Source organism: Apium graveolens, chromosome 1 (assembly GCF_009905375.1).
Source record: "Apium graveolens cultivar Ventura chromosome 1, ASM990537v1, whole genome shotgun sequence".
NCBI lineage: Eukaryota > Viridiplantae > Streptophyta > Magnoliopsida > Apiales > Apiaceae > Apium > Apium graveolens.
Window position 1 is genome coordinate 161935265 of NC_133647.1, and position 14791 is coordinate 161950055.

At 30.6% G+C, this 14791-nt stretch overlaps 1 protein-coding gene across 9 annotated transcripts; it reads right to left on the reverse strand.

Annotated features, from left to right (window-relative positions):
* Positions 1 to 1373: 1373 nt before the first annotated feature.
* LOC141669276 (uncharacterized) lies at positions 1374 to 14385 on the reverse strand. Of its 9 annotated transcripts, none has more exons than XM_074476087.1 (16): positions 14129 to 14385; positions 12833 to 12920; positions 12632 to 12733; positions 9913 to 9948; positions 9635 to 9739; positions 9400 to 9483; positions 9188 to 9201; positions 8722 to 8823; positions 8363 to 8479; positions 8180 to 8242; positions 6617 to 6683; positions 4501 to 4554; positions 3399 to 3488; positions 2557 to 2583; positions 2416 to 2442; positions 1374 to 1733 (listed from the first exon to the last, which is right to left on the reverse strand). In XM_074476087.1, the coding sequence occupies exons 2-16, from the start codon at positions 12884 to 12886 to the stop codon at positions 1602 to 1604; spliced, it is 1074 nt and encodes a 357-aa protein (XP_074332188.1). In that variant the 5' UTR covers positions 12887 to 12920; positions 14129 to 14385; the 3' UTR covers positions 1374 to 1601. The 9 variants fall into 9 exon arrangements, 8 of the variants coding, with proteins under 8 accessions (XP_074332188.1, XP_074332184.1, XP_074332183.1 ...); XM_074476083.1 differs by having other exon boundaries at positions 3399 to 3473; positions 9188 to 9306; XM_074476082.1 differs by having other exon boundaries at positions 9188 to 9306.
* Positions 14386 to 14791: the final 406 nt, after the last annotated feature.

The window sequence follows — 14791 nt, forward strand, 5'->3', positions numbered from 1 at the left end:
TCCATTTTCATAGAGTTTTTATTTCGTTGGTGACATAACTTTATAATAAAGGAAGGAATTCTCGTGAGATATCAAATATATACTAGTCTGAAATTTGATTGTGCAAATCCTGTAAGTTTGTTGAATCAGTCCTACTGTGGACATAGGGACCATAATGGATTAGTTAATTACATCAAATTGTTGATCTGTCAAGTAGTTTTTAAGAATTTTATTTATGTAGCTCGATTTGTTAATATTCTTGCTCATTATTTAGTCAAAATAAGCTTGTATTGTGTGGATACGAGTTACGTTTTTTGTTTTTATCAAAATAAGCTAGTATTGTATGGATACGAGTTATGTTTTTTGTTGCAGAGTTGCCAATTCCTTAATATATTTAATTTCTTGAATGAAAGTCTTTAGTTTTAAAAAAATATAGTTTAAATTTAAATTTTCTTGCATGGCTAAATATAGTGACGCATAAAAAAGATGTTTGTGTTTTCTTTATTTTTTTTCTATCGAGAAAAGATGTGTGTTGGGTATGCGAGTTATTATCTTCATACCCTGTTTTCTATCTATTTTTTATGTATTTTTTTTCCTTAATGTTGACTAGCTTAACTAGAATAAAGATCTTAATTTTAAAAAATAAGTATTTATTTTCAAAATGAAGTGTGTGAGTTATCATTTCTAAAAATTAAGCAAATGCAAAACATTGGCAAAAACCAATGATCATATTAGTACAACAAAACAAAACGTAACGGTCACATATGAAAAAGATATTAGTACTTTGGTGTTAACAAAGTAAACATGAAAATTATGAAAATAATTCGGAAAATATGATCACTAACTAACCTAAAACATTCGGGGGTCGTTAAACGGAATGAGTTTGGAATTGCAATTAGTAATCGGGTTAATATGATATATATATATATATATATATATATGAAAGTTAATTTTTGATATTATGTGTTTGGTTTAATACTGGAATGAATTTTAAAAAAAATACTAAAGTTATTAAATAAATAAATTATTAAAATATATAAAAATTGTAAAATATTTTTCTATTATTTGAAACATTTATTTGTATACAAAAAATAATTTTTAATAACTAAAATAACTATTGAATGGAATGAAATAACAATATTGAAATTGATTACTCGTACCCTTGTTCGTATATACCCACCTCCCCATAAGCTATCAAAAACTGGAATCCTTGTTGCTTTGAGGTATGAGTTTGAAAATAAAAAAAATTGATCCAAAATATGAGGTATGAATTTTGTTTATTTTAAACTCAGAAATTACATACTAGCAAATCAAACGACTCCTTATAAAAAAAATACGTTTATGTGAGAATTAAACAATTTCAACGCAGAATAAAATTAAAAATAAGACTATGCTGATGAAAAAAGTATTAATTAAACAAAAAAGTAAAAAACAATCATCTATATGAAAGAGAATTAAAAATGATATCATGAAAACAAAACTATGAGATTCTATGCTTGCAAAAATGCATCTAAGATGCATGTTAATGAACATTATGCAATATCTTTTTTCTAATTGTACTCCCTATGAACAAGCATGTAATGAGAAATATATATGATATCTATATATGTGCAGAATTGGGTTTATCCTGTCATTTTTCTTGGTAGCCCCCAATTTGTCCTTTTATAGGGATCAACCCAGTTCTTGTCCTCCTTCACAGCTTTTTCCCAGCGTTCCTTAAATTTCCGAAACTCTGTCGTGGACTGGTACCTTATCTGCTCAATCAAATTCATTTGGGTGTCATCTCAATTCAAGATATTATTAGACGATTTGAAATTGTTACAAAGCTGAAAGTAACACTAGAATCAACGTCGTTGATCTAACTCAACCAATTCACTATCTAGATTATAAAGTAAAAATACACGAAAAAATATATCTAATTTACTTCCCACATTCTGTTTTCGCTAGCACTGAAGTTGGAAAATATTTATTTGAACTAGTATTATTTATATATCATATGTGATATGTCTAAATGAAGAAATAAAAAATAAATCTCTTCATTTCAAACTAAATGGGACGCCTTCAAGCCAAGGTAAGCAAAGAACTAATATGTAAAAACATGTCTAACAAATGGTTACGGGATTTGGATGATGAAACCGAATAACATAAAAAATTCTATATATTCCGGTCAACATTTAAAAAGAGCGATCCATTGTCATGGATTTAGTACATGGTAATTTTTTTTTAATTAGTAATGGAAGATGGTATAAATTGCCTGGATATTTGTCTCATTAGAATGCGCCTTCTTCCTCTAGCGAGAAGTTGAGGATTAAACACCCACCCCTCTCCATTAAAAAAATGACTTACATTCAAAACATATGTACATATATATTTCCTTTAAAAGTGAATAATAAATGATGAAATGAAAGATGCACAAATCCAGTCCTGTCATCTCACCTGAGAGCGCACATCAATACTATGTCTCTGAAAGCAAAAATAATAAAAAATATGAAATAGCAGAGCAAAGAACTAAAATTCGTTTCAAAATCTATAAAAAATTGTTTTAGAAAAATGAAAGAATAGAAGTCAAATGAATACCTTTAGAAACTCCTTGGTTTTACGACCCTGCATTCAGCAAAAATAAAGTTGGGATTTAGGACTAGCTTGCGAAGAAAATTAAACGTATAAGGCTGGCATTAGAAGTTAAAAGAGTGCATTTATGGAAATTTACATTTAACACTCACATGGCTTCAATATCTGTGTTACCTAAATTTCTATGTAGGTATGCAAAATTTAAAATTCAACCCTCATATGGGGCTTCAATCTCTTTATCACCTAAATTTGTGTAGAAGTCAATACTGTAAACTGCTATGAAAATCCATTTGGAGTTGATATTTATGTTAAATTCACATTGCCTAGGTATCCGATCTTTAAATTTTACATTCATAATAAAATCAACCGGAAAAAAAACCTTCACCGAGTCAAAAGTAAAAAAATTGTAGATGCATCTGGACAAACAAATGTCTAACAAATGTAGCATCTCGTATCAAGTGGGTTTTCTGCAATGAGCTCATTTATATTTTATTTATAAAATAGGAAGTGAGTACATATAAAATGCAATGATGACCATATACAAGTCCACTTCTATCCTTGTATAACTTTTTTATAAATAAGAGACATAAACTTAAATTAATTATTACATCTTAATATGGGATAACGTCAAATATACAATAACAACACTTAAAGTCAAAACGTCAATTAATAACGTGGGAGTTTTTTTTTTTGAGTGTTATATCATGACAAATCATGTTGCATTTAATCTTCACTATAATTATAAAGATAACTCCAAGCCAAGGTGTGAAACAAAAATATTTACAGTAGAAAAGAAGAAAAATCAAAATTACTAAAAATTGAGCCATATATGGTAACTGGTAAGGCACCTTTTTTGCAGATCGTCCACCCAAAGTCGGTATATCCTGATGAACAAGATATTCACTATCAACAACTCCGATGTTCTGTGAACGATCCCCCTAGTGGAAGTCAATATCAATTATACAAATAAGAGGGCTACCTGAAATATATTATGATGAACGCTAAAACATCTCCTGGCACCTAAAATACAATTATTAGATAAATTTATATGTATGTGTGTCAGGAACTTGTAAGTTGCTGACCTAGTTTAAAGCTATTTTTGTTGTTTTTTGTGTTTATAAGCAGTAAAGCAGCTACATATTAGAGAAGAGAGTAGAAATTGGAGAAGATCAGAGAGAAGAGATAGAGTACATAGAATTTAGAGAGACATAGAAGAGAAATTTGGGGAAGAAGATAGAGTTTCACTATATAATAGAAACAATCCCCTTACTATCAGTACTTATACTACATCTCGACTCTAGTAAAACTTACAAGGAGTCATGATTTTTATAGTTCTACAGGATTGGGACCCAGAATGTCAAATAAGCAAGCTCCCTGCGATCTAATCAATGTGAGTAATAAAAAAATTGTGAAGAATATGTTAGAGCCAAAGGAAAAGGGCCATTCATTATCACAGTTAGATACCCTTCAAGAGCATGTCCACATTTTGGTAACCATTTAATCTCTTGCAGAAATAAGAATCCAATAAATATGAAATAAATGGTATGACAGCCAGTGGCCGAGGAGTTGAATTTTTAAAAAATAAAATAGTAACATCACAGAGAACAATTTAGTTAAAAGTACAAGTTAATTGTAATCGTTTTTCTCCAATATTCTTTTACACCGCCACCAAGTCAAAAAATTTTAATTAAAGTTTTTTTTGTGAAAAATTTCTCTATATAAAATAATTAAAACAGTGTTCTAGAAATGAGAAATACAAACAACAATGGGCTCCTGATAACATTTACCTTACTGATAATGGAATTTTTTTAATTATTTATCATGACATCCCATGCTAATGTGATAACCGGACTAGTTCGTCACCTCTTCTGAAGAGCAAAGTCTAATTAATTCTAGATTCCTAGAAAAATTATCATTATATGTTGACCAAACATATAACCATAACCTCACCTGTGCACAATAACCAAGTTTCATGTCCATACCCCATCCATGAACAAGATCATTCTGTCAAAAAATAGAATCAGATTAGGAACCATTAATATTTCAATTCTGCATACAAATTTAAGTAAAAGTGCCTCTAAATGAACTACACGACTATTCTAAAAATCCCCGATGGGTCCTCCGATTAATTGGTAGAAGACCCTTTATCAACTGCTAAGTAAATCATATTATCATTGAATATTTAATGATATCAATTATGTAATTAAAATTTTAAATGGTTCAATACTAGTGTGAACTCATATCACTTGTATACTGTCATAATACATATTAATAAATACTCCCTCCGTCCTTTTGATTTGTTATTAAAAGGATTGGACACGGAGATTAAGAAATATGTATAAATTAATGAAAAAGAGAATGAAAAGTGGGTGAAGTGGTGGGACCCATTGATTTTTAATGTATAAAAGAGAGATAGTGGGGTAAAAGTAGTGTGAAAAGGAAGAAAAAGTGGGGAAATAAGGGGACCCATTGACTATTTTTGGTAAGTTTTGAAATGTAAAGAAATGAATGGTACATCCAAAAAAGGAAAGTATAAAGAAATGAAAAAGACAGAGGGAGTAATAAATAATAAATAATATAAAGTCACCATATAAAAATTCATCTTTCAAGTATACATTCAAATAATTTTAGTAAAATATTAGAATATATCCAACAACAGCTCCAACTAATACACGCTTAAATGATGATTAGCTGGAAATTACCTACCTAAAGCCACCTAGAAATAGAATTTTGGTTAAACCTTAAAAATAAAAATTAGCTAGTTCATATGAAACAGGCCGTCACCGTAAAATATACATGCATATTTTTAATCTAAGTTTGTTTCCTAGAATATGAGTGACTTTAATGTGCAAAAGTTTAACTGTATAAGTAGGAAAAAAGGACAAAAGCAAACAAACATGAAGAAAAATAAAATGCTACAAAATATTATACAAAACCAACTTCTTAAAATCACTTATGTAACTTTGGTAACTAACTATTTATAACACTTTGACTTGTAGACACATGCCAAGCAGATTAGAAATATTTTGCACATAAATAAAAGAACAGAGGATATAGCGGAAAACACAAAAGCAAAAATAAAGTAAAAACTTCGTACTTAAACCTTGTCATGTGGATGATTTCATGAACTTTCTACTATGTCATGTCCCCAATTACATTCACTTCATTATATTCCTTTTCTTGTAATGTAAAGTTATTTTTATCATTTTTTTCCTTTATCTACCAAACCGACAGTTAAAATTGATTAATAATCTGAGCTATGTGCCATAATTGATTACGTAATTGGTAATTAAACTTTTAATCATCTTATGCTCATATATTATACATCCAAAATTTAGGGTTAAACGCCCACAAGATACTCATATAAAAAAATGTGTAAACAAATGTTATACATCTATCATCCAACTTTTAGTTCCATGTGGCATGTTCTTGGGGTCATCCTAAATCATATTCATTTCAAACATATATCTCTCTCAAGGACTCCATCTACATAACGTGAAGTTGAATAATGAATCCAAGGCACCCTAATGTGTCTTGACGGTTATTTAAAGATAATTATAATGAAGAATCCTATAATTATTCTTTTAAAACATCGCTTAAGAAAAACTATAACACTTTTGTTGTTGTTTTAAAGATGAAAAGATTAAAATAAAATGGAGAACAATGGTGCTAATATATATATAAGACTTTTATGCAACGCAAGTATCAAAGCCTATACATGGACAATGATAACTACAAAATAAAACTAATAAAGTTTATAATATTTCTATTTATCCTACAAATTTTTACTTGTTATGCTAACTACTAGATCAAAATATTGATAAAAAATCAATAAAATATCCAACCAAATTTGAATTATGCTTAACACTTTCGGATACATATTTTCAGTATCAGACATGTTAAAAAAAATATGCCCTGTCTACTTGTCCATAATCCACAGACACAAACCTGCGTGGAAGTTCTATTTTTTGGTGCTACTGCTAGATGACCCCTATGTAGTTTAGTAAACCTGAAATTCTGCAGGCTTTAAGCTGAGTAAGGGACGCTCTTGCATAAGAAAACAAACCTGAATAAGATTCCATGTGCAGTGCCAAGCAGATCTCGAAAACACCGGAGCCATTCCTTCAACAAAACTGCAGGTATAGACAAATTTAATCAACGGTAAATATTACCAATGCCCAGAGTATGTATTCCACTGAAATCAATCTTCTTTTATTCATTAGGAAAATGAATTTGATTGTCAATCAACTATTTATACTTTTAGAAACCTACCATTGAACTATGAAGTGTACTTTTCAAGTCACTAACATGACATTTAAATTATTTATTAGCATTCCGTTAAGTTTCCGTTAAAATGAGCGACCAACGTGTGTATTTTTATAACTTGTCTCACTGACGTGAGGTACCTCTACATCAATGTATATAACCCAAATGTTACATAACAATAATGGGTATGATGTTCAAATTGGGGAAAAAAGAAAAACCAGGGTTCAAGGCTTCTATCATTTCATCATCTTCAAATAATGGATTCTAGAATTTCATCCTCTTCGATTCTCAAGCTAAACTGACCGAAGTTTTCGTTGTTCTTTGGAGATCAAGCATCAATTTGGACATCTTCAAAACCTAAAACTAGCGGTAAGAAATTCTATGACTGTCCATTCTACAAAGCCAAAAGACAAGTATTGTAAGTTTCATTTATGGGTTGATGAAAGCACATTAGAGAGGAAATATAGAGTAAAAAAGTCGATTCAAGATTTAGAATTTGAGAAGGCTGCATTTGAAGGAAATGTTCAAGCTTTGGAGGATATAATAGAGTGATCGAAGAACGAAATTTGCAGCTCAAATTTAATGTTGAAATCACTTTGGTTTGTGTTTTTATCATATTTGGTTTTAATATTATTTGTAATTTATGTTAGTCTCTCACTTTTTTTTGTTTTTTTTTGTCTTAATTGCTCCACGGCCACATGTCACCAGCCCCATGTTTTAGTTTGTACATGTGGGATTAAAAATTAACCTTTGTCAACATTTTTTAATGATATGTTTGATTACTGAAAGTTAAACTAGTATGCATCTAATTTAGAGTCATTTCATAGTTTATTGGTAGGTTCCTAAAAGTGAGTAGTTTAGGATAGTAAAATTGATTTCCCTTTATATATCTGATAAAATATGGATACAGGTAGGATTTAACTATTTAAGGTTCCATCATTATCAATTTCTCATTCGAAACAACTTTGAAGGCATAACTTTAATTCTATTACAATATAACAGTTGTTAATATAAAAAATCTCTGATCAATATTCAAGGAAATTAATATAAAATGGAACTCTCCGTAGTGCACTAATAAGAATGATAAAGAAAACTTTCTACATTTTTCTATGATAATGAATATGCTAACAATGACATATATGTTCACATATACACCTTTTTCCACACAAATCTAGCAACAGAATAATAAGAATGATAAAGGAAACTTTCTAAAATTTTCTATAACAATAAATATGTTAACAATGACATATAAGTTAACATGCAACGTCTTTTTCAGAAAGATATCAATATACACCTTTTTCCACAGACAAGAATTGGTCAAATCTAGCAACATAAATAAATAGATATATTAAAACTAACATACCCGGAACATGGTGGACCTTCGGTTTCATTTGAACATCTTGTTCTTCCTCTTCCATATATTCTTCTGAATCAAGTCAGTAATTTTTAAAAGCATCAGACAAATACACATGCATCACTATTAGCAGTGAAATTACACCAAGCTAATAAGTGCTAGATTTGATATTTTGGAAACTGATGTAGTCACCTATGAAATGGTTTGTGTTTACTTCGTACGGTTATCATATGATGTATCCCACTTGAATTTGGGTCTAAAGCTGGTTGAGATATCTCAAATCCTTGAGATTTAACAATATTCAAGTAGCTGAAAACAAAAGATAATTATAAATCCAGATGATGGCAGGAAAAAGAGAGAGCGACACACTTAGACCTTTTACTTAGTCTACCCCCCCCCCTCCCCTCATAGTTCAATGTTCTCCAAAATATAAATATTATTTAATACGCAACAAATTTTCACAATGTACAATAAAAAAGAAGCATCATAAACAAAGCATCATATTGTACATGAAAGGTCAGACCACCACTCACTAGATAAATGAAATATACCTTCTTGGGTCAAAATTCTCAATGCCCAAATCTTCATCCCAGAGAAATATATAGTCATAAGGAGAAACAACTGATGGATGTAGAAAACGTTTTGCAAACCACCTAATCCAAGAAAACATCCAAGAAAACATGATCACAATATCCAGAATCGAACACCTGATGATATTAAAGGCAAATAAACACTAAACTGTTCACTGTCCAACTTATTCCTTTTATCTTACATTGGCATAGATAATAAAACTCAAAAGATTCAAACTAGAACATTGGCCCAGCATTTAATGCGCGACCCCAGAAAACCTCTATGTAAGACACGTAATATATTTACAAAGCTATCTTAATTCCTAAGCCAATTCTCTGGTTACATACATGCAAACCCTTGTGAAGTCTTTTCGCTGTTCACAAACATAAACTTATGTTCAAAAGATCTACTGCGGTTAACAAAGTGAATAACAGAGGTATGTCTTACCACTTTGTTTGGTTCTGAGCAACAATATGAATGGCATGGTTACTCCAATCAAAATTCAACCACTCATCCATTTTGCCGTCATAGTGGAACAAAATAATTGTAAAATTGACAGGAAGAAACTGAATCAAAAGATTTAGTACAAATTTTCAATGCAATTATGAGAAAGATGAATGAACAGAACTGGTTATGCCAAATTTTAAGAGAGTACAAACCTTCTGCACTATATTATCAACATTTTCCTTTTGCTTAATGCCAACAGGAATTGCCAGCAAGTAGCAAGGACTAGAAACATTTGCCTGATTCAATATTAAGATAGGCAACCAACTTTCAAAAATCAAAATCAGAAGGAACAACCAAAAGGACATAAAAAATATGTCATGACTTCTAGGCATAAATCAAATACATTATGCACATTGATGCTAGATCATATTTAACAAGGTATCCAACCTTCGACCTGCTAGTCGACCATAAAGGCTTCAAGTCAAAATCAGAGGTGGCGTGAATGATGCCACGGGGTAAACTTACTAAACTTCTCCCTGCCTCATCCACTTCCTAGACAAATAATGAAAAACACCTTATACATAATGAAAACATAATTAATAAAAAACCTGAGATGAATATAAGATTACTAAATCATTCCATTTGCTTGGAGAAGGAAGATAAATATCAGGAAAAATTACGAGAAACTAGAAACTAGTACAGGATGTAACTAGTGAGCCAGTTACCTGGGATGAGTACATAGGATGCATTTTTAAATCCAGCTGATGATGCAAAAAAAAAAAGGATTTCATTAGCTGACCCAATTGGGACGGGAAAAAAATTAGCACCCTACACCACCTAACGTCCAAAGTTCTAACCCCAATACACCCTACTACAGTGTCTCCCCTTCTAACAGGAAAGTTGGCTACCCTAATCCAATGGCACCACGAACTCCCATCTAAGAAAAGAAATAAATATAGTAAAAGAAGCAGCACTATCCACCCATCAACGAACGATGCGTAAGACAAATGCGTAGACAAACATTTCAAATATAATAATCACAAAAGCGACAAAATAACTGTAGTTCATATCTATCTACCCTAACCATTTCAGCAGATGATGCGATGAAAGTTAGATTGGAGATTTACATCTGTATTTTATAAATTTGTTCCTTGATCTAACTTTTCTGCTGCTCCGCAAGAAAGACAAAATATTAATAGCACTTCAACTTAATAGGCAGTACTAACTCTTTAGTGACTTTAATTTAGAGAACTTTGTCGGATAAAAAAAAAGAGAGCGGGAATTGGCATTTAGCCATTCTATTATAAGAATGTGTGCTGTAGCATGTAATTCAATACGAAGACATTTCTTTTTCACCCTTGAGTTTCATGACCATGAAAGCATCTTGAAAGAAGCACTCTAGGATAAGAAGTGAGGGAATAATGTAATGTATAGGTGAAAAGGACTAAATTAAGGTCCATTAAGGTTTATATGTTGAGGGTACTTACATTCTATGCAGCGAATGGGACAAAGAAAAAGAGGGCTTTTGACTCGTTGACCTATAAACGACGTCATGTATAGGTCAACGAGTCAAAAGCCCTGTTTTTCTTTGTCCCATTCGCTGCATTCTACAGATGACATATTAAGAAAAATGCCGTCAAAATAAACAAATTATACTTGTTGGTTGTGGATATTATTGGTTCTGTTTGGAGAGAATATGTTTTAGAAATATTTAGCAAAAAAATATGTTTTATAAATATGTCTTTATAGATATATTGCAACCCGGCCTTAAACCCATCTGAGTATTGAATTAGTTTATTAGTTTTTATAAAGGTCATGGAATTAAAAACCCTTTTTACCGAGCTCATAAAGAGGATACGGCTAGGTAAAACAAATGTGGGAGAGCAAGCTTCAAAATAGTTCTAGTGCCATCTTTCATCTCCCAGTAGTTTTCTGGTGGTGGTGGTGTGGTTGTGCGATATAGTCTTGAAATTTAAATTCAGCCTATATATCAGTTGTGATCTGTGGCGATTCCAGGAATTTAGAACTGGGGGTACAAATTGCATGAAAAAGAAATTACACAAATACAGTTTAATCAAATTGTCAAATAACACTTATAGTTTTCCCCTACGAGTTTTTATCGACCGAAGACCATGTATTATAACATCGTTACTAATATTAGAGGCTATATCTCTCTCAATAAAAACGCACTAAACAATCATTACGCAACTCATTCCCCATACTATTACGAACACTAGACATGCTTCATTGCCGAAATTAATCTTTCTACACTTGCAGTTGCCACATGAAGAGTCAAATTCAATGCTAACTTCAACAACATTAAGCAAATAACAAGCAACTATAGGTATCAAACAAATAAAAGATTTCCAGATTTACGAAATCACTCATTCAGGCCTTTATCAAAAACATAGAAGTATATGACATTGTATTCAATGGTGTATGAGCAAAAGAGTGTATCCTTACCTTAAGAGAATCCAAACAAGTGATAATCTGATAGAGTGAATCAAGTGATAGACTGATAAATGATTTCTACGATTGTATCTAAGCTGAGAGTCAGAGAGAGTATATAGCAGAGCATTGTTTGTTTTTTAGGTTGTTTTGTGTTGTAGGTGTCAACAGTCAAGGTGTGTGTGTAGTTAGTATACTCTGTTTCTGCCTGCTAGTTATACATGATTTGTAAATTGTAATACTTGTTTTATTAAATAACTATTATGAATTATGATAACTTATTATTTTATTATAACTATTATAATAACTAGTTTTTTTTGTATATATAATTTTAAATAACTTATTAATTTATCAATATCTTATCAATAATTTAGGATTATTAAAATGGGGTACATAAACATAGCACACTTATTTTTTTTAAATAATGGGGGACAATTGTCACCCCAGTGCACACTCTGTAATCGCGTCGGTTACTACTTCTCTACCCCAGAAGTATTTAGTTATCATTTTCAAATATTTATGAAATATTTAGAATGTTTTATTATATTAATCTAGGTAGTATTTTTTTTTTTGAGGTTCATCTATGCTAAACTGTTTATTCTTGTCACTTGAGCGGCTCTTGATGAAGAGGGCGACACGTGAGTCGTGAAGAATTGAAGAATTGACATGCTAGTGATCGTACACAAGGGAATCTGTTATGTTTGTTATAATGAAAACGTGTAAATGTAGTTGATGAAAGGTAAGCATCCAAATTTGTACTGATGAAAACAATTTAGTTTTTAATCAAGAGAATTTAAAATGTAAGATTCGAGTTTGATTCATCTGGATTAGATTTTTGGAGTGTTACAAAGAAAGTTCTTAAAAATATATTGGTAAAAAGCATATTTTATAAGAACTTTGAATGATTCTCTAAATTCCTAAGAAATTCACATACATTCATTAAGCTAACTTGGTGCACGTGAGCATCCTAATATAAACCATAAGTATGTAACACACCTCGGTCCGTTGATACTGTAATTTTGTGGTTTTATACACGACAAACAACATCACCGTGATTACAACTCCCATAAAAGGTTTCATCGTAAATTTGCAAGTGCCCTGCAGTTTACATAACATACCAGTAACAAAATTTAGTTTTTTAACTGTCTGTAAAGCAAGAAATTTCAAAACAGATAGTAAATAGTTTAAAGAATATACCCCGTCCAACAAAACATGTCTTTTTCTAAGTAGCCACCTCCACGATTTCTTCATAAACAAATATGAACATAGATATTTTCATAAGATGCTGCACCCAACAAATCATATAATTATTAAAACAATATAATACCCCAACTTATGTTGTTATTTTGAAAATGTACAGGTATCATAAAATGTAGGACAATGAAAACCAAAGAACTTAAAGAAGATGCACAATTTTAATTTGATAACATTATCCTAAATTTGAAAGCATTTCATAATACTAAAACAAAATCAAACATTGACAAGTCAAATCATCAACTTCTAAGAATGAGAATGATAACCCACCTAAAATATCGGGTTAAATATCAAGTAGGTGACTGATTGCCTCCAAAAAACTCAAGTAGGTCACTTATTGCAAATTTGATGCAAAATGATCATCAATTAACTTAATTTGATCATCCCATTAAAGTCGAAAACTAAAATTAGCCAAAATCGAAAAATGTTAACACGGGAGAGTAGGGGCCGTTCTCGGCTTCAATATGGTTATTAAAATTTATTTTTTGACTCATAAAATCATGATGAAATCTCGTTTTTAATCTTCAAAATCTTGAAAATAACTCAAGTTGGAGAATCAAAGACAAATTTCATCATGATTCTGTGAGCCAAATAGAAAGTTTTTGTAACCATATTGAAGCCCAAAACGAACTATATCATCCTATGTTACCATTTTTCAATTTTGGATAATTTCAATTTTTGACATTCCGATAAAATTTATTTTTTGACTCATAAAATCATGATGAAATCTCGTTTTTAATCTTCAAAATCTTGAAAATAACTCAAGTTGGAGAATCAAAGACAAATTTTATCATGATTCTGTGAGCCAAATAGAAAGTTTTAGTAACCATATTGAAGCCCAAAACGAACTATATCATCCTATGTTACCATTTTTCAATTTTGGATAATTTCAATTTTTGACTTTATCGGAATGATCAAATTAAGTTAATTAATGATCAAATTAGTGACATACAAGAGTTATTTGGCCGCAATCAGTCACCTACTTGATTTTAACCCCTAAAATATCCTAAAATTGATTCCTTAAAGTAGAGAAATCGGATATTAATGGATGAGATAACATTTTGCAAGCCAAGCTATTACACTGTTCTTGTTATATATTATACATAAAACAATAATATCACACGTTAATATATAAATGAAGAATAGTATGACATGTAAATAGTAAATACAATTAAACAAGTGTAAGAAACTATATCAAACGTAAAGCATGGAAAGATCTCGGAGTAATTAGATACAAACCTCTTATGTATGTGAAATGTAATGATCGGAAAGCGATCAATCGGAGCTGAAATTAACGTCGGAGCAAGTTCCGGTGCATAGGAATCAGGCGATAAAACAAACAGGGAAACGCTAAGGTAGCGGATGATTACATGCATCGAAGATATACATAAAGATATATATAGATATAAATATTATATATTAAGATGAGAGAGAGAGGTACGAGGAAGAAGAACATTGACACCTTTGAAGTTCCAACTATGTGTTATGTTTCTGGGTGTTCGGAACTTCGGGTTTGTTATATATTTTATTGATTACGAATATTTGTGCTATTCATAAATTAACTGGATTTTTGATAAAAAAAATTATTAGTTTTTTTCTCAGAAAAAAATATAATTTAAATTACTAAAATTAATTTTGAAAGTGTTTGCTTCCCTACAGAAGAGGTAATAAAGAAATTGAGTGCGGCTATTATTTAAGTTAGATAGTTAGATAATAATTTATAGAATTTGTAGCAATATTAGGTACATGATTTAATTTTTTTAATTTAATATATTTTTTTAACTTTGTTTTGAAAAGTGTTAACGTGTTTCGCTTATAATAGTATAGTATAGATATTCTCCCATTTAGGGATGACTATTTGTACCGAATCGATAGATACTTGATTCGTATCGACTTAATTGT

Excerpts from the sequence above, each read along its gene's own strand:
- LOC141669276 (XM_074476082.1), bottom strand. The coding sequence starts at position 12,886 with ATGAAGAAATCGTGGAGGTGGCTACTTAGAAAAAGACATGTTTTGTTG. Across the intron at positions 12,734-12,832 it reads GACATGTTTTGTTGGACGGG|GGCACTTGCAAATTTACGAT; the intron begins GTATATTCTTTA and ends TGTAAACTGCAG. Across the intron at positions 1,734-2,415 it reads GTATTGATGTGCGCTCTCAG|ATAAGGTACCAGTCCACGAC; the intron begins GTGAGATGACAG and ends TTGATTGAGCAG.